The sequence below is a fragment of the Pleurodeles waltl genome, chromosome 12 (assembly GCF_031143425.1).
Source record: "Pleurodeles waltl isolate 20211129_DDA chromosome 12, aPleWal1.hap1.20221129, whole genome shotgun sequence".
Taxonomy (NCBI): domain Eukaryota; kingdom Metazoa; phylum Chordata; class Amphibia; order Caudata; family Salamandridae; genus Pleurodeles; species Pleurodeles waltl.
Genome location: NC_090451.1, coordinates 51,057,184 through 51,077,501, shown reverse-complemented (window position 1 = coordinate 51,077,501; position 20,318 = coordinate 51,057,184). Strand labels below are relative to the sequence as shown.

Here is a 20,318-nt window from a genome sequence, read left to right as displayed (position 1 = left end):
GCCTCGCACCCGAGGATGCTGGGATCCTCTGAAAGGAGGAACCCACCGGCGCTGAAGGGGTTACGAGGATGCTCCAGCTCTGGGGGTCCTCTCCGCCGAGCAGCCAATCAGCGGCCCGGTGCCGTCCTGCCTTCTGTTGCCGCGCGCGCCCGCTCGCGCGGCCTTGCGGGTGAAAGGCACCTGGGGCGCGCAGCGGAGGAGAGGGGACACCTACCGCGCCAGGGAGCGAGCATCCCCCGCATGGACCCCCGGGGGAGGAGGCCCTGCAGGCCCCTGAGACCGCGAGCAGCGCGCCCAGAGAACCGCGGTACCCCCGCGGTACCCACTGCTTCCGCGGTACCCCCGCGGTACCCCTGCTGTGGATGACAGCCCCTGATCTCCCAGCTGGAGGGACCCCTGGAGTCTGCATCCAAAGCATCTTCCATCGAGTGGGGTCCACAGCCTCTTCTCGCTCTAGTGCATATTTGGGGGTCCTTCTCATGTTGATGCCCCCCTGCCTTGAATAGGGGGGGAGTGAGTGTGAGTTATTCCTGCAGGGTGCTCCATCCGCAGGAAGCAATAATCGATCGATCTACGGATGAGGATGTGGGGCCTGGGGCCCCCTGGACTCTTCTGCATCGGCGGGCCTGTCTAGAGGGGGCACCTGAGGTCCCCACGACCACCGCAGGCCGCGCTGCCACCTAACCCCATCCGAAAGGAGCCTGGCCTGCCCGGTAATAGCACGGATACACCGAGCGCTGAGATGCCTGAAGAGGCTCGCCTTCTCTCCACTTCCTGGTGCTACAAGAAGGTGAGTGGGTCTCGGTGCTAGCTCAGGGGGTTGAGTGGCTGCTGCAGAACAGCGTGATACCACTGCGGGCACAGGGGCCCAAGATGGCAGGTGTTTACCTGGCGGTCAATCAAGTGAGTACTAGTGAGCGGTACCGGAAATAGAAAACAGATACATTGGGGGTGCCATGCATTGGGGGTAGAGGTGTGGCAGCAGAAAGGGGGAGGCTTTATGAAGGGTCGAGTCACACGGAGAGGAATCTGACAGTCCTCTCAGACACATACCTTAAAACAACTCTGCCCACAAGTCATTGACAACAAGGACAAATGTGGCTGTAAATCTACTCGGGCCACTTAATTTGACACAAACAGACTGCAGTTTAAGATGTGTTACAGGGCAGAGAACTTTGTATTTTCAGCAAGTTCTGTGGTGTATATATACTTCCTGGTATAGTTCTGTGGTATGTATACTCCCTGGTAAAGTAACTCTGGCGTCAATGCACGTGCTGGCGACATCTGTAAGAAGTCTAGTCACAGGTTTGGAAACAGCATAGAGGGGTAATGCGCCTGCTGCAAAGCACAACCTGTAACATGCAGGCCACTGGTTTGTATTTTCTGTAGCTATCTCAGTGGGTTATTGCTTGTCACAGATCCTCGGATCGCCTTCAGGCCATGAGTTACAAACCTCGTAATACACAACAGTGAGTTCTAAACCAGCGCCAATGAGCTGCATGCGGGCTTCAAGGCATGCGTTTCAACCCTTGTGTTCTTACTCAATCTTTTGTTATTCTGAGTTTGCTTAAAGGAGTTCATTGGGTAGTGACCAAGGCTTATTAAGATAGACAATCGCAACTACTTACGTTCTGTAAACTTCAAAAGATGTTCTCCCCGCCAGTACGGACGATGTGTCACGCCAACCCTCTTTATCTCATGTAACATTTCATGTCTATTGACTTCTGCACTTGTTTGATTTGTTGTCTCTGTATAATGTGTGCTTGAAGTAAAGCGCTCCGCCAACCTACATTGGGTTGAGTAGCACTATAAAATAAATTAAAAAATGAAAATACGTTGTTAAGTGTTACATAAATAGTTATTTATGTAGTTCCTAACATAGGCAGAGAGGTCTGACATGCAGGGTTGGAGAAGGGTGAAACCTCTCTTAAGTTCACAGTTTATCTCTTAAACAGTTCTTAAGTTACACCAAGTTCTTAAGTGTCTCTGCTTTTTTCTGCAGCATCAAGGTGTTGGGCTCCAGCTAGCTTCCAGCTAAGACTAGAATAGAAAGGGTGCTGATGGCCATGTAAGTGAGACATTTGTATTGCAACAGCTGGAGGAGCTCCTCTGAAGGCTGTTGTTGCTAAATCCAGCAGCCGGCCGGTTCGCCCTCATTTCTTGCACTGCTATTGAGTTGCGTAAGAAAAAGAGCTGGGAGTTCTAGCGCCAAGAAGGCGTTTGTTTGTTATGGCTGCTGTATAAGTGACCGTTGGTATTGTGAATGAGAAATAAGGTTGTCATGACAACGTGGGATGCCGCTGTTTTCAGGAATTGGGCGCCCGCCTGCTACAGGGAGCTGAAATTTACCCACCCCCACGTCCTATGTCTGACTAAGCCACCCAGGCCTGCCTGTTTATTTTTCTTTGCTTTCAGGTATCTGTGGTTTCAGTTTTCCAGAGACAAGTCCCAAAATGCAAAATAAGAATCAGGACCGGTAGGAGCACCTAGGCCTGGGGGCACTACACATCTCCGCATGATGCCAACTATGCCCATAGGTTAAGTGGGGTGGTATCGACACCCTGAAAAAAAACCTTGTTCTTGGTTGATACTGTACTAGAAGCAGAATGAGTAATTTACTAGCAGCTCACACAGTGACCCAAGCAGTACCCTACTTTACAAGGTACTGGGGTGTAACTTACATACTCCACCAGAAACTCTAGTCCAGAACCAAGCTGTTGGGCCAGGAAGCACCGCGTTGTACTAAGAATGGGTGGCCTAATTTACTTGCTGCACCTGGAACTCATTCAGGAATTAACCAAGTGGCACAGGAAGGGAAGATTAAGTAACTCCTTACTTGGAGGAATTTTAATGTAATTTTTAGCTAAAAATGTAAGCCATTTTGCTGCAATTCACAATATTTTGAAAAGTCTCCAAAGATGAACATGTGGTTACACTTAAAGTTTTGGTGAACGCTGATCAGATCTAGAAAGTCACTCTTTTAAAGGTCATTTAGAGTGATTCTTTATCACTGTTTTAACCCCGGCTTCTATGATGGTCGCTTTAAAGCACACACGTGTCAAAACTGTTTCATCAAATGTCACAAAACTTCAAATACACACATACAGTCTGCCTATCCTACTTCAAAACGGCAAATGTGGCCAATTAAATTACAAGTGAGTGGAGAATTTAAGGTAGTTTAGTTTGAGTTGGTCTATCACATAATTGTATTTACAGTGATACATGGTCTAATTTATTGTAGTATAAACAGCTGTAGAAAAAAAGGCACTGTACTTAATGGACAGAGGATACAGCCTATTGTAGTCTGAATGAGTTTATGACTTAATCTATCGTACTATGAATGGGCTGAGGCCTTAACCTATTTAAATGAAGTGGATGTATGGCCTAAACTATTGTACTACAGATGAGTGAAGGGCTTCACCTATTGTACTATGAATGGGTGTGTGACAATCTATTGTACTATGCAAGGGCAGAAGACGTGCCCGCCTGTAGTATGAATGGGTGTATGGACTCATCTATTGTACTGTGAATGGGTGTAAGTCTTAACCTATTGTACTATGAATGGGTGCATGGCAATCTATTGTACCATGAATGGGTGCTTGGCAATCTATGGTACTATGAATGGTGCATGGCAATCTATTGTACTGCGAATGGTGCATGGCAATCTATAGTACTGTGAATGGTGCATGGCAATCTATAGTACTATGAGTGGGTGTGTGGCAGTCTATTGTACTATGAGTGGGTGTGTGACAGTATATTGTACTATGAATGGTGCATGGCAATCTATTGTACTATGAGTGGTGCATGGCAATCTATTGTACTATGAATGGTGCATGGCAATCTATTGTACTATGAATGGTGCATGGCAATCTATAGTACTGTGAATGGTGCATGGCAATCTATAGTACTATGAGTGGGTGTGTGGCAGTCTATTGTACTATGTGTGGGTGTGAGACAGTATATTGTACTGTGAATGGTGCATGGCAATCTATTGTACTATGAGTGGTGCATGGCAATCTATTGTACCATGAATGGGTGCTTGGCAATCTATTGTACTATGAATGGTGCATGGCAATCTATAGTACGTTGAATGGTGCATGGCAATCTATAGTACTATGAGTGGGTGTGTGGCAGTCTATTGTACTATGAGTGGGTGTGTGACAGTATATTGTACTATGAATGGTGCATGGCAATCTATTGTACTATGAGTGGTGCATGGCAATCTATTGTACTATGAATGGTGCATGGCAATCTATTGTACTATGAATGGTGCATGGCAATCTATAGTACTGTAAATGGTGCATGGCAATCTATAGTACTATGAGTGGGTGTGTGGCAGTCTATTGTACTATGTGTGGGTGTGAGACAGTATATTGTACTGTGAATGGTGCATGGCAATCTATTGTACTATGAGTGGTGCTTGGCAATCTATTGTACCATGAATGGGTGCTTGGCAATCTATTGTACTATGAATGGTGCATGGCAATCTATAGTGCTGTGAATGGTGCATGGCAATCTATAGTACTATGAGTGGGTGTGTGGCAGTCTATTGTACTATGAGTGGGTGTGAGACAGTATATTGTTCTATGAATGGTGCATGGCAATCTATTGTACTATGAGTGGTGCACAGTAATCTATTGTACTATGAGTGGTGCACGGTAATCTATTGTACTATGAATGGTGCATGGCAATCTCTTGCAATATGAATGGTGCATGGCAATCCCTTGCACTATGAATGGTGCATGGCAATCTCTTGTACTATGAATGGTGCTTGGCAATCTATTGTACTATGAATGGTGCTTTGCAATCTATTGTACTATGGATGGGTGCTTGGCAATCTATTGTACTATGGATGGGTGCTTGTCAATCTATGGTACTGTGAATGGGTGCATGGAAATATATTGTACTATAAATGGTGCATGGAAAGCTATTATACTATGGATGGTGCTTGACAATCTATTGTACTACGGATGGGTGCATGGAAATCTATTGTGCTATGGAAGGGCAGAAGTCTTGGGGCCTGATTTAGAGTTTGGCGGTTGGGGTTACTCTGTCACAAACGTGACAGATATCCCGTCCGCCCATTTACAATCCCATTATATCTAATGGGAATTGTAATACGGCGGATGGATATCCATCATGTTTGTGACGAAGTCGCCCATCAGACAAACTCTAAACCAGGCCTTTAATCTCTCGCAGTATGAATGGGGGTATTGACTAATCTGTTGTACTGTGAATGGGTGGAAGACCTAACCTTTCACAGTATGAATGGGTGTCTGACGATTTGCTGTTCTGTGAATGGGCAGAAGACTTAACCTGTTGTACTAAGAGTGGGTGGAAGAGAATCTCTTGTACTGTGAATAGGCAGATGGTGTAACCTATTGTAGTATGAACGGGTGTAGGACAATCTGTTGTACTATGACAGGGCAGAACACTTACCCTCCTGTAATATGAATGGGCGCATGGATTAATCCATTGTATTATGAATGGGCGGAATACATAACCTATTGTGCAGTGTGAATGGGTGTACAATGAGCGGGCAGAAGGCATAATCTATTGTAGTATGAACGGGTGTAGGACAATCTGTTGTACTATGAAAAGGTAGAACACTTACCCTCCTGTAATATGACTGGACCTATGGACTAATCTATTGCACTATGAATGGGCAGAAGGCATAATCTATTGTAATATGAACGGGTGTAGGACAACCTGTTGTACTGTGAGAGGGCAGAACACTTAACCTCCTGTAGTATGAATGGGCGTATGAATTAATCAGTTGTATCATGAGTGGGTTGAAGACGTAACCTATTGCAGTGTGAATGGGTGTATGAGAAGCTATTATGCTATGAATGGGCAGATGGCTTAACCTATTATAGCATGAGCAAGAATTTGGCCTAAGCCACTAATATTATAAATGGGTGGAAGTTTTTAGCTATAAAACGTTTTGAGAATGGCGGAAATACTTTTTTCTAACTCTACAAACACTAGGAAAGTTAGTTATACTACCACAGGGGACATGGATGAAATGAATCATTACCTTCACGAGAAGGTCAACTATATTTTAGAAATTTCCTTTTATAAAATGAGGCCAAGGCAACTGTGTTTAATGTGCAAACCAATGTGCACAAGCATCAGGGGGAGAGAAGTTTCTGTGTAATTGATGAAGGCAAGTAGGTAACTACCTGAAGAAGGAGTTGTTTAACAGTGCTAATATTTCATTTGGGGAACTGAACGTGATGTGGATTAGCCAGTCGGGGGGGGTTGAGAGGACAGGGCGGAAAACAACGAGCTGGGGGTAAGAATGAACATGAAAACAAGTAGTAATGTTAAAAGGAAAGTTAAAAAACAAGGAAAGCGAATATCTGAAAACAGAGAACAAGACAGAAAAAATGAATTTAGAGAGAATGTACATTATTCAACAAAAATGTAAATGTCATTAGGCAAGGTCATAAAATACAGTTTGCTTTGGTAAATGGCGAACTGTTCCCATGTCTTGAGAACCAATATGTGCATTATATGTGCAGCTTTGCTGTTCCTCACAATAAGCTGTCATCTATGTTTTGATCATATCCAGTTCTTCCATTATATCGTGCCTTACTTTATTTTTACTGCTGTTTTTCTTTTTCTCAGTTTAAAAGGATGCTGAATAGAGAATTAACGCACTTGTCAGAAACGAGTCGCTCTGGAAACCAAGTCTCCGAATACATCTCCAGCACTTTTCTAGGTGAGTACCACCATGTCTTATTTAGACCAGCAGCTCCCCGCCATCCTGGATTCCCACCACGCCTGGATTCCCAAATTTGGCAAAATAAAACTTCGACATTTTAGTGATTTTCTGTTTTCCTCAAAACTTCAGTACATTTGGGAAAAAGCATGTAAAATCCTTAATAAAGTTTGTTTTTCAGAGGTTAAAAAAAATCATATATGTTACAGAATAATACCACTGGGAAAATCTTCAGCAATGATTTTTTACATTGATAACTTGACTCGCAGGCAAACAAAATATTTTGGATACTCCCTGTTTGTTTTTTATCCTCGCCACAGATGTCTCTGATGGCCAAATAAAATGAAGTTTTCACAAAACAGCCAATAAGTCTAGAAGGACCTCTTACCCTGGCTCCTTGTTTGTAGCTCAGTGGGTTGAGGCGTCAGTCACTTCTGGGTGGCTGCTGACTGTAGCTCAAATGATTAAGCGGTCAGTTGTGAATATAATTATTGTTTCCACTTGTGTGTACCTTATTTGTTATAACTGCAGATGAGATTTTACCATCATCATTAAATGTTAATATGCAACCATAAGTATACAATAATTGATATTACTTGAAACACCTGTTGTCTGCAGTTAAGAAACCTTCACCCACTGGCTTAAGGGATTGTCAGTCACATCTTGGATAATAGGCTCTGTACCACCTGTCACTTCACATATAGCCCTTTAAAGGCCATCTTTCAGATTGTTCGTAATCATGGCAGTTATGACAAGGCAGAAAACTTTCCAGGGGCAGCATATGTTCACGAGACTTTCGTCTTCATGTTGATTGTTAATATTTGCACCGGGGAGGTTCAGGGGGCCCAAAAGTTGCGCTTCCCATTCACATTCCGTTATGTATTTAATTAAAAAAAAGAAAGCAATATATAGTGCCCGAACAGCGAGCATGGTCCGTGGGTATTGGACAGGGGCTCTGGAGATATGCAGCAGGAGAGAACAAAATTGTATGGAAGTGTTGACTAAATTATGCGGCAAGAAAAGGCAACTTATGCTGCACAATGCAGCACATTTTGCTATAGCCTATTTTTACACACTGTACTACTGGGAAAATATTTCACTTCATTAGTACCACTTTAATACCCAAATATAGCCATAGGCAACTGAAAGATGACCTGTCAACCTTTGCTTAGGGCCTCCAACGTGCAGGAATACGTGTTGCCATGTTTTAGTAACTTTCGATCCGTTTGAGCTATAAACAATGGTACAATCTGTAGGCTTTGAAGCGGATGATAGATTATATGGTAAATGTGGCAACATCCACAATTGTGCGGAAACTGCTGCTGCCTCAGAACTGCTTAATTCCAGTGGCCCTGGTATTGGAGCAGGAGATGTTGAGCAGACAGAGTGTCTGAAGGTCACACCATGTGTAGAGTCCCAAGGGCATACGTGCATTAGGGGAAACGGGCACAGTAAGTGGGTGAAGGGCATTACTGAAGCCCAGTACTTGCTGGACCTGGAGGGCCTGGGTTCTGGTCCACGTTTAGTACCCAGCGGGCCGTTAATGAGTGTGTAGAGGACACGGATGAAGGGCTTGTCCAAGATCTATGGATCTGGTCACAGATGCTATCGAACGGGTTGTATGGTTGTGGCCAACATAAACAAAATGTAGCATGAGCAAAGAATAAGAAAGTAATGAAAAACTTCAGTTCCCACAATGCATCAGGTTAATGGAAAGCCAAATATAGTGTGAGCAAAGAATAGATAAGTAATGAAAAACTTCACTTCCCACAATGCATCCGGTTAATGGGAAGCCAGTGCTAGGCGCATTTAGTCCATGAAGGCTCTTGCTAAGCTGGTTACCCTGTTCGGAAAGGATTGCTTCTCCCCCCAGGGCCGGTGCCTGCGGCTCGGAGATGCTCCCACGGGCATTAGCCGGAGCCTGTGAACTTGACCCACATTCCGCCAGCGCGCATCTCTCCAAAGCAGCAGATGGCGCTGGGAGGACGGGGTCATGACCTGTGTCCGCTTCACCCCGCTCGCTTCCGTCACGCTCGCGCTGATCACGTACTGCAGTCGCCAGGGGACCTCTGGGGGATCAGAAGTGACGAGCGGAAATCCGTCCCGAGGTTACCAAGATGGTGCGGATGTGGTCTCTGTCTGCCCCTCAGCCTCTCCACGCGCTGGCAAACGTGTGTGCTTTGAGGGGAGGGCGCTTGTCAGTTCAGTGCGGGGCCTACTTTACCCCAATTACAACCAGGGTTTTGGGGGGCCCTTATTCCTACCTTGCATTAGGGCCAGAGGCACCCTTGTGCACACCGTGAGGGGCTTGGGAGCTGCCAGGTGGTGTTGACAGACCTGCCAACTGCAACAAAAAACAAGCATTTGCAATGCAACGGCTATCGCATTACGTCGAGTTAGAGCTATTAGCGTTGTAAACTCCAAACCGGACTTTTCTTGCCACATTAAATGGGAAAAAACGAGCGCGATCACGCTGTGAAATAAAGAGGAAAAGTAGTCCAGAAACCATACAGAAACCATGCAGCCTGGTATGTTTCCAGTAGTTTACTGGTGCTCTCGAGGAGGGCTAAACACCGGAAAAGGCATGATGTATGCATGCTTTAGCCCCCGAACCAATGAAAGTGACTGACGTAACATGGGTGTGGTTAAAATCCCCCTAAAGAGAGATTAGAAGAGGGACGGAGCGCTTTGCGCTTGCCTCTAAAAAGCAACGTGTGAGGAAGGAGTGGGGCCTCATGCCAAGAAGTATATAAGAGGCACGTTTGCCACCGCACCACCTCCACCGCGTCCTCCAAAAACAAAAGAGCTTGCTGAGTCTAGTGCCAATGTCCTGGGAGGTCAGGTCTGTGTCGAGTCTGAGGGCTCCACATCCAAAGAACTACAGCCTGACGACACTTAGTGTAACGCCTATAGAACCCAGACGTATAAGGTTTGGGCACTTCTTATGCCAGAGGCAGAACCAAAATCCACAGCATGTGTAGAGTAGGAACATTCCACGCTTTCCTGGGTGGCTTCAGCTAATTTCTCCTGGGTGAGAGGAGGGGCATGGGTACTCCCTCCTGGAAATGCCTTCTGCTACTTCTCACAATAGGAATTCATCCCATCACTCAAAGAAGAGGTTGGGAAAGTCTAGTAGATAATAGTGCCAGCTCTATCGAGACTACTTCCAAATACTTAGGGGAAGGCCGCGCCGTGCCATCCGTGATCAGATTCTGCTCTGCCCATTGTCTCGCCCTGCTGACACCCTCCCATGTGGTAACCTACCTAATGGGTGAAGACATCTCTGCTTAAGTGGCACAAGCAAGGGGGCAGCTCTGATGGCTTAGTGTACCAGGAGTCTGTCTTGTCCAGAGAGGCGGATGTCTGTCATCACTCTCCTGCACTATGAGAGAGGGTATCTCGCACTCCTAGCTCCTCCCACTAATCTCTCCTGTGCCTTGTGCAGTGAGAGATGGATGCCTTGCACTGCTTTCCTGCATTGGGGCAGAAGGATATTGTGTACTAACCTCTCACGTGTCTTGTGCAAGGCGAGATGGATGTCTTGTACTGCTCTCCTGCACTGGGAGAGAAGGATATCTTGCACTAACTTCTTGTCTCTCTTATATAAGGAGGATTGCTGTCTTACACTTCTCTCCTACACAGGGAAATAAAGATTTCTTGCACCAGTCTCTAAGTCTTGTGCAGGAATAATTCTCACGCTGCTCTCCTGCTTTGGTATTCCTGTCATACACGACCCTCCTTCACGCGGAGAGAAATATACCTTGCACCAATCTCTCTTACGTCTTGTTAGGGGGAGGCAGATGTCTTGCACTACTCTTCTGCATGGGGAGAGACAGATATCTGGCACTGCTGTCCTGTGGATAGGTTCATCGCTGTGTCGCACTGCTCTTATCTCTTGCACTAATCTCCCCTTTGGGCTTATTGTGAGTGGGCACCGAAGGGTCCGTAAAGTAGGGCCTTCTGGAGTGAACATTTGTAGCGGAACTAAGCTCTTCCCCTTTAAGCTAAGCTCTTAGTAACATACCTGTCTCTCCACATGCAGGAGTGTGGTACAAGACCGCAATCCCCCGACACAAGTCAGAGGAGTGATTAGTGAAGGCACCCTTCTCTTCCCATGAAGAAATGTAGTGTAAGATCCCTGCAAAGGACAGCAGAGAGTTTAGTGCAAGATATCCTTCTCCCCATGAAAGATAGTGTAAGATGGCGATCACTCCCGACACAAGATAGAGGAGAAATTGGTGCAAGACAGTAATCTATTCCTGCACGAGACAGATGTGCAAGCATGGCATCCATCTCTTTGCACACAAGGCAGAGGAGAGACTAGTGAAACATATCCTTCTCTCCCATGCAGGACAGCAGTGCAAGGCATCCGTCTCTCCTTACACAAGGCAGAGGAGAGACTAGTGAAACATATCCTTCTCTCCCATGCAGGACAGCAGTGCATGCATCCGTCTCTCCCTACACAAGGCAGAGGAGAGACTAGTGAAACATATCCTTCTCTCCCATGCAGGACAGCACTGCATGCATCCATCTCTTTGCACACAAGGCAGAGGAGAGATTAGTGAAATATGTCCTTCTCTCCCATGCAGGACAGCAGTGCAAGGCATCCGTCTCTCCCTACATGAGGCAGAGGAGAGGCTAGTGAAACATATCCTTCTCTCCCATGCAGCACAGCAGTGCATGCATCCATCTCTCCCTACACAAGGCAGAGGAGAGATTATTGAAATATATTCTTCTCTCCCATGCAGCACAGCAGTGCATGCATCTACCTCTCCCTACACAAGGCAGAGGAGAGACTAGTGAAACATATCCTTCTCTCCCATGTAGGACAGCAGTGCATGCATCCATCTCTTTGTACACAAAGCAGAGGAGAGGCTAGTGAAATATGTCCTTCTCTCCCATGCAGGACAGTAGTGCATGCATCTACCTCTCCCTACACAAGGCAAAGGAGAGACTAGTGAAACATATCCTTCTCTCCCATGCAGCACAGCACTGCATGCATCCATCTCTCCCTACACAAGGCAGAGGAGAGGCTAGTGAAATATGTCCTTCTCTCCCATGCAGCACAGCACTGCATGCATCTACCTCTCCCTACACAAGGCAGAGGAGAGACTAGTGAAACATATCCTTCTCTCCCATGCAGGACAGCAGTGCAAGGCATCCATCTCTCCCTACGTAAGGCAGAGGAGAGATTATTGAAATATATTCTTCTCTCCCATGCAGCACAGCACTGCATGCATCCATCTCTCCCTACACAAGGCAGAGGAGAGATTATTGAAATATATTCTTCTCTCGCATGCAGCACAGCAGTGCATGCATCCATCTCTCCTTACACGAGGCAGAGGAGAGACTAGTGAAACATATCCTTCTCTCCCATGTAGGACAGCAGTGCATGCATCCATCTCTCCTTACACGAGGCAGAGGAGAGATTATTGTAAAATATCCTTCCCTCCCCATGGAGCAATAACGCAACATAAACGTCTTAACACTTTCAGGTGGTTGTAAATGCTGCTTACCCACAGCACCACAATGACCCGGAGTAGTACACCACTCACACTTGCTAGAGGGGTTTATAGTAACTGGGTCTATTTTCAGGGGCCTACAGTGCAAATATCTAAAACCACACAACTGATGAGAGTATTTTAGAGGGAATCCTCTACTTAAAACCAACCACTAAAACCCACTAACAATGTAACCTAGTTTAGTTCCAGTCTAGCCAAGCTCTAGTTAAGTCTGTGCGAGTAACAAAAACTCAGGTGTGACATCGGGCGAGAGTAAAGGATTATTGTTCAGAGATTTGGAGAAGTGAAGTGTGTGTCCGTGGAAATAAGGCAGAGGGGCGTAGCTTGCGGATGAAGGGTTTACTATCAGGTGTGACGTGTAACGGCTGAAAGTGTTTTAAGAAGAGTGTACTTTGCGTGTCATTTACGAAGATGTATATTTATTCATGTACCAGGGTGAATGTATACAGTTGATGATTTCAACAAACAGAATTTTAAAAAAGAAATGAATGCTTTTCAACCAATCGTAGCTGAGGTTGCTCCAGATGGGCGCCTTGCATGTTTCCTAGTTATGTCGCCAACCGTTAGCGCATCTGTGGCATTTTTTGTCTGTGTCAGAAATGTACATTTTTTTCCCAAATGCCTGGCATTATGTGGGTTTACCATCATTGGCGTATCCTTTATGTATGTATTTATGTATGTATCAGCATTTGGCATTTCTTCCAGAAATGTCTTGCGTAGGACCCATGTCGGTGCCTAGCTGAGTAGGGCTGATGGCATGCAGAGGATGGGAAGATGACAGAGGTTTGGAACAAACAGTCTGTTTTGAGAAGATGAAAGGACAATTTAAAGGGACAAAACAACACTAGTAGAATTATTCGTTGTATCATAACAGGTAGAACTGTTTGCACCTTTGGTGCAGTGTGCGTCATTCTTTCATTTCAGGGAAGCTTTGAACACCCTCACTGTGGGGTGTGGATGACATCTCAGGAGGCAGCAAGTTCTATGATAGGGGCCAAAAGGTGGCCAACAGTCTAGAAGCTGCAGGTGGTTTCTTGGTTGCGACACCACAAAACCTATAAAGACATCAAAGGGGCACATTTATGTAAAGTAGCGCCGCACCGAGTGCAGCGGCACTTTCCCTGCGTCCCTTGGCACCCCCCTACCACCACCATGTGTGCGCCGTATTTATCATACGGCGCACCGTGGCGCGGGCAAGGGGCAATAGTGTGATTTCTCATAACGCTATTGATATACTCTGCAGGAGTAGCGCCAAAATATTGGCGCTACTCCTGCAGAGTACATAGGGGCCCATTCTAAAGAATGCAAGCCCCCTTTTTATCGTCTGCTCTTAAAGCGGGCGTTAAAAGTTCCTTAAAAGATGGCCCAAGGAAATCTCATAGATTACTTTGCGCCATTTTTCCGGCTCCCCTAGTGGGGGAACGCCCCCTTTTATACATTATGCTTGGCGCAGGCATAATGTAGCGCAAAGGGTTACAGAGAGGCGCAATGCATGCATTGCACTACTCTGTAAATACGGTGCAGGGATTTTGGCCTCGTTGGGCCACATTGACGTCATAAATAATGATGTTAATGTCTCACAAGGTGGTGCTAGGCCATTATAAATATGCCCCCCAGTTACCACCACCCTGGTAACTTAGGACTGGGAGTAAAGGTTTGAAGGCCTGCCTTAAGCAGTGTCGGACAGGCTTGAAGGGCTGTTTCTGGCCCGGTTATATTGCCTGTTTGGCTGGTTTTTACTGTTGATTTCCCTGATACTAAAGCAAACATTGTCGGCAGCAGGCACACATGCATGCAGCCTCTCATACCTTGTGAAACGCCTGTCGAAAGTTTCTTTACAAGTTTATCTCTGCCATAATTTCCAAATAAGGACCACTTTTTTAGCTATCCTGAGTCACTAATGGTGCCACTTGTATTTTTGTGACCAGGCCTATACTCTTTCCTAGTCCGACCCTGACCGTAAACTTGGAATTTTCTTCCTTTTAAGGGCTTGTGGTGAAGCAACCTTTGCACCTCATCTGTCCTAACGCCTCTTACACTTTAGTTGAAAATATATATATATATATATATTCAACCAAAGGTTACAGGGATGATATAGTCAGGCTGACATTTTAAAAGTACAAAACCATGGAAATTCACCAGTTAAAGTTAGAGTGACCTCAAGTAACTATAACTCGTGTCCTAAGGTAACTATGACTCGCGCCCCCGCCATGCACAGTTTTTTTTTTGTCAAAATTTTTACTGCAAATATTGCATTGATATTCTCAATGATGTTACCAAAGATGCCATGAGTGCCGTAATTTGTGAGTTAATTAGCAGTGCATGGCGAGGATGCGAGCTATAGTTACCTTAGGGTACGAGTTATAGTTACTTGAGGTAATTCCAACTATAACTTATGCATTTCTATAGTTTTGCATGTTTAAAATGTGAGCCTAACGATTACATCCCTGTAACCTTTGTTTTTTGTTCAGTGAATTTCTATGTTTTTTTTAACGTATAGTAATTTTCATGACTATACTTTAATCCATCCACCGCCGCACAAGGCCTTCGGCTGTGCATGGCAGCGGTTGGCTACAGGGCCTGGCCACTAACCTTGCACTGTGCACGGCCTTCACCCATGCGCAGCATAGGTTGCCCGCAAGATCTGTCCTGCAGCCAGACCCTGCGGCCAACCCAGCAACCACCCAACCCCATGCTGTGCATGGTCCTTTGGCCTTATACCTGCCTGCAGGAAACAGATGAGAGGCCCGCTTTCTGACAGCCGGAGCTACTTGACAGCCCCCACTGTCAGAAACTGGACCAAGCCACAGCAAACAGCTATGTCCCGGGCGTGGGCACCCCAGGACATAGCAAGAGCCGGCCTGGGGGCGTGGCGGTCCCCAGGGCCAGCAGTGGCTCCTTGAGGGGGGGGCATGTGGGCCCCCCCCAGTGTAGGCATATGCCTGGGAAGTGGGGGTCCCTGGGGCTTAGGGGTCTGAAACCAACCCCCTTTCCATTATTTAGTATTTGCTATGGGGAGGTGGTGATCCCTGAGGCTGTAGGGGGCCTGAGTAGCCCCTGCGATCAATTTCTTTAATGTCCTGGGGGTGGTGGTCCCCAGGGCACAGGGGGTCGCGCAGTCCCCCGCACTATTTAATTAATCGCCACGGGGAGGTGTGGTCCCTGGGGCTGTGGGGTAGGCCATCGGGACTCCCTCACATATTAAAAGCTTTTTACCTCAGGGTGGTGGTCCCTGGGGCTCGGGGTGGGCTGCGCGACCCCCTGAACATATTTAATTAATCACCCTGGGGAGGTGGTGGTCCTCGGGGCTGTGAGAGAGGCCAAAGGGCCTCCCCCATGTAATTTGAATAAAGCCCCTGGGAGGTGGTGGTCCCCGGGGCTAGGGGCCATCCGGGGGCTTGAAAAAATGAAGCAAACGAGCCCGCTCTTTATTTTTTTTTTATTTTTTTTTATACTGGACTCGTGGATCCTCTGCGAATCTCAGAAATTTTTTGGGAAAAACTGCTTTTAAGCCATGGGGGTGGGGGGTGCCTCTAGGACCCCACCCCCTGAGCTAAGGGGTCGGCGTGTCAGTACCATGGCCCCTTTTCTTTATTTTTAACTGAAGCCTAGTCACAACATGGCTGACAACACTTCCTTGTTGAAATTTTGTCAGCCAATCAGATCTCAGCACAGGATCGGGAGGGCTCCCGAATCCTTCGCGTCCCTAGATATACAAATTTGGATTTTCCTTTATTTCTCTAAAACTACTGAACAGATTTACACCAAATAACAAAAAGGGCTCTTTCTGGACAAAGAGCCACCTCTGCCAAATTTGGTGTAATTCCATCCAGTGGTTTTGACGCTATCGCTGTTCAATTTTCTGCATGGGAATTAACATTGGAAGCTCTATATATTTCAACCCCCTTTGTCTTGGCCTCCGCTTCACAGCTCACCCGAAACTTTCCAAACAGCAGCTCACGTGACTGTTGAATTTTTTTGTGAAGATTCGTCAAGCAGCACCAAAGATATAGGCAAGCAAAAAACAGCTTTTTCTATAGAGACTTGGTCCTAACTATAACTATCTAGTGGCGACCGCCATTAGGTAATATATATTACAGTTAAAGAGGCTTTAGTACCGCTTAATATAACTGAGTGTTCAGGCACCCCTTTAGTCTGTAACAGGAAAGTACTGTAAGACACTTAATTATAATATGCAGCACATAAAACAATGATCAGCAAAGAAAAGCTGACATTTCTACCACGTTCCTAGCTGAAGATACCACCCCAAATAGCATTGTAGGATGTTAAGACCGGTAAGAAAACTATTTGCTATGTGTTTGCTGTGTGTGGCATTAGACTTCAGTTCCCCCAAAGGTGACCCTGCTTCCAGGAAAGACTCAGCCCTCCTGACCAATCTGGACTCATCATCCTTCGGTTCTTGCATGGGTGGTCAGTGAGCTACCTAAGATAGCCTACGTGGTTTATGTTTGCATGTGCACCATTTCCAGGAGCTTTCACAGCGAGGCAGCACCAGGACTGTAATTGTGGTCTGTGCCCAGCCGAGGGCACAGTTCAGGCAGGATACCCTGCAGCATGCCACCCAGAAGAAGAACTACAAGTGCTGGCATCAAGCAGCTACTGAGGGGAGTCTTTAGGCAATGCCAACATGGCAAGTGTCATGGCTTGAAGAGTGGATGGAGGGTGATGTTGTGAACACTGACACACGAGCCCTGACACACATCCCCAGTGCATCACAAGGCACGTCTCTCTTCTTTGCTTCTCCCCCTCTCTCCTGTCTCTATTCACTCCATCATCTCTCCCCCTCTTTCCCCTCGTCCCTTTCTGCCTTTACCAGCTCTGTTCTTTCTTTCTACACTTCACTTTATTCCTTTTACACCAGAGGATTCCATATTTGGCTCATTATTTGGGTTGATATTCTATGAAAAAATGCTAAGAAATGAGGGGTTTTAACAGATAAAATACTGACTACAGCCAGAGGATCACCCTGCACCTGTGAGGCCTTTTGTAATGTCTAAAAAATCTGTGATGTCCTCTTCCTGGGATCTTACTATTGCTTTTGTGTTGTCACCATGTCCTTTGTAATGTCGCCATGCTCTTTGTGGGCCATTACTGTCCCTTGTGATGTCATCTTTATGACGTCTCCGTGTCCTTCTGTGTTACATTCACATCCTTTGTGACACCACCCTTTCAGAACCTCTCCTTCCCCTTTGTGATGTCACCAATCTCTTTTTTCCTACAATTTCAACATCTGTGATGTCACCTTTCTAGCGTCTCTGCGGCCTTTTGTTACAATCGCATCCTTTGTGACGTCACTCTTTCTGTGATCTCCCCTCACCCTTTGTGATGTCACTTGTATTACCTTCACATCCTTTGTGATGTCACCTTTATGACGTCTCTATGTCCTTTTGTGTTACAATCGCATCCTTTGTGATGTCACTCTTTCTGTAATCTCCCCTCACCCTTTGTGATGTCACCAAGCTCTCTTGTTTTACATTCACGTCCTTTGTGACACCACCCTTTCAGAACCTCTCCTTCCCCTTTGTGATGTCACTTCTATTACCTTCACATCCTTTGTGATGTCACCTTTCTTGCGTCTCTATGTCCTTTTGTGTTACAATCACATCCTTTGTGACATCAGTCTTTGTGATCTCTCCTCACCCTTTGGGACGTCATTTGTATTACCTTCACATCCTTTGTGATGTCACCTTTATGACGTCTCTATGTCCTTTTGTGTTACAATTGCATCCTTTGTGACGTCACTCTTTCTGTAATCTCCCCTCACCCTTTGTGATGTCACCAAGCTCTCTTGTTTTACATTCCCATCCTTTGTGATGTCACCTTTATGACGTCTCCGTGTCCTTTTATGTTACATTCACATCCTTTGTGACACCACCCTTTCAGAACCTCTCCTTCCCCTTTGTGATGTCACTTCTATTACCTTCACATCCTTTGTGATGTCACCTTTCTAGCGTTTCTATGTCCTTTTGTGTTACAATCGCATCCTTTGTGACATCAGTCTTTGTGATCTCTCCTCACCCTTTGTGACGTCATTTGTATTACCTTCACATCCTTTGTGATGTCACCTTTATGACGTCTCTATGTCCTTTTGTGTTACAATTGCATCCTTTGTGACGTCACTCTTTCCGTGATCTCCCCTCGCCCTTTGTGATGTCACTTGTATTACCTTCACATCCTTTGTGGTGTCACCTTTCTGATGTCTCCGTGTCCTTCTGTGTTACAGTCACATCCTTTGTGACACCACCCTTTCAGAACCTCACCTTCCCCTTTGTGATGTCTCTTGTATTACCTTCACATCCTTTGTGATGTCACCTTTATGACGTCTCTATGTCCTTTTGTGTTATAATCGCATCTTTTGTGACGTCATTCTTTCTGTAATCTCCCCTCACCCTTTGTGATGTCACTTGTATTACCTTCACATCCTTTGTGATGTCTCCTTTATGATGTCTCCGTGTCCTTTTGTGTTAGTCACACCCTTGTTACGTCCCGTGCTCTTTTGTTTTAAAGTACCGTGCTCTGTGACATCATCTTGTCTTTTGTGTGGTCTCGCTATATCCTGTGTTGTGTCGTCATATCCTGGATGATGCTCAGACATAATCGATAACCATATGTCAAACATTCTCTGATTACATATAAATTAGGCAGGCCGGGCTGTGAACATGTCTTTATATTTTTTTCTGTGCAGTGACACCTCATGGCACAGTTTAGCTCTCAGGTGCCCACAACTTTGCATTTTGTGACACGGGCACTACACCACCTTGAGGGCCTTGAGATATTCGCTTCCCTGCCATCCGGGAAGAAAGGCACGCGAGGGGGGTCTGTACAACATCGGTTTAAGGGAAGCACCGACATTCCTCAACACATTGTCTCCCGTTGCCATGGCAGCGGTAATATTATTAGACCCCAACTTGCGTCAATTGGCAGTGTTTAAATAATATTAGATAGGGCTTTAGTCTTTAGGCGAAGGAAAGCTGCCAAGCGCAGGGCGCGATGCCTGCTGCGCGGGTCCGCCCGAGAAGCTGAGCCCCCGGGGGAGCATGCACCTTCAGCAGGGGGAGCTCCGGGTTCTAGTTCTAGGTGGGTGCGCGAGGCCACGAGCGGGGATGTGTACAGGGCTCCCCTGATGAAGCTGTGCTTGAGAAAAGGAACTGTGTGACTTGGCAGAGGGGCAAGATGTGTGGTATGCCCCCTCCCCCGCACCCCATTGTAATTGTATTGTATTGTATTGTATTGTAATAGTATTTATATAGCGCTTACTACCCCTCACGAGGCGTCGAAGCGCTTTTCGGTGAGTAGCACGCTACTCTGGTACCCAAAACAAATTAGTGGTGGATTAGTATAGGGAAATATGAATACAGTTTTAGTATTATTATGAGTTAATTTGAGCCGCGGATATGTGAGTTTGTTAGTTGGATTGATTAGAGTAATGGATGGGTGGAGGAGGGAAGAATCCAGAAGTGTTAATTGGGAGTTTATGGTAATAGAATGTAGGCTTGGGATGAGTAAAGGGGGGATGGAGGAGGGAAGAGTCTGTAGAAAGGGTTAGGGAGATCATAGTAGCAGGAGGGGTTTTGGATGAGTTAAAGGTGAGATAAATGAGGGAGAATTTAGTAGGGTTGTTCGGGAGATCATGGTACAAAAGTAAGGTTTGGGTGAGTTAGATGTGAAAGAGGAGGGAAGAGCTTAGACAGGGTTATTTTGGAGATGAAAGTAGTAAAATGGGTTTGGGATGCGTCAGAGTGGGGATGGAGGATAGATTGATAGAGATATGACATATGGTGATGGGTAGACAAAGTGTGATATAAAATGAGAGCAGGGATTCATAACTATCTAATATACAAACTTATCTAGGAGCTATGCAATGACCTATGAACATTTTGAGCATAGAATAACATAATATATACACACACACACATATACATGCACACATGAAATACACACACATATGTACATACTATGTGGACATGAAGTTGGTGCCCCTGTCTGATACCACTTACTTGGGGAAACCTACTTGTGTAAAAATCCCCATCTAGGCCCTAACCACTGCAGGT

The 20,318-nt window shown here is 45.9% G+C and overlaps 1 protein-coding gene across 6 annotated transcripts in view; it reads left to right on the top strand.

Annotated features, from left to right (window-relative positions):
• PDE4C (phosphodiesterase 4C) overlaps positions 1-20,318 on the top strand; it is an 837,713-nt gene that overhangs the window by 801,804 nt on the left and 15,591 nt on the right. For 5 of the 6 annotated variants that reach the window (XM_069216588.1, XM_069216587.1, XM_069216589.1 and 2 more), the window contains one exon: positions 6,631-6,724. In XM_069216588.1, the coding sequence (XP_069072689.1) occupies positions 6,631-6,724 (94 nt within the window). Of the gene's footprint in view, positions 1-88; positions 791-6,630; positions 6,725-20,318 lie in introns of those variants that run through there. The other variant, XM_069216592.1, reaches the window with a different exon arrangement.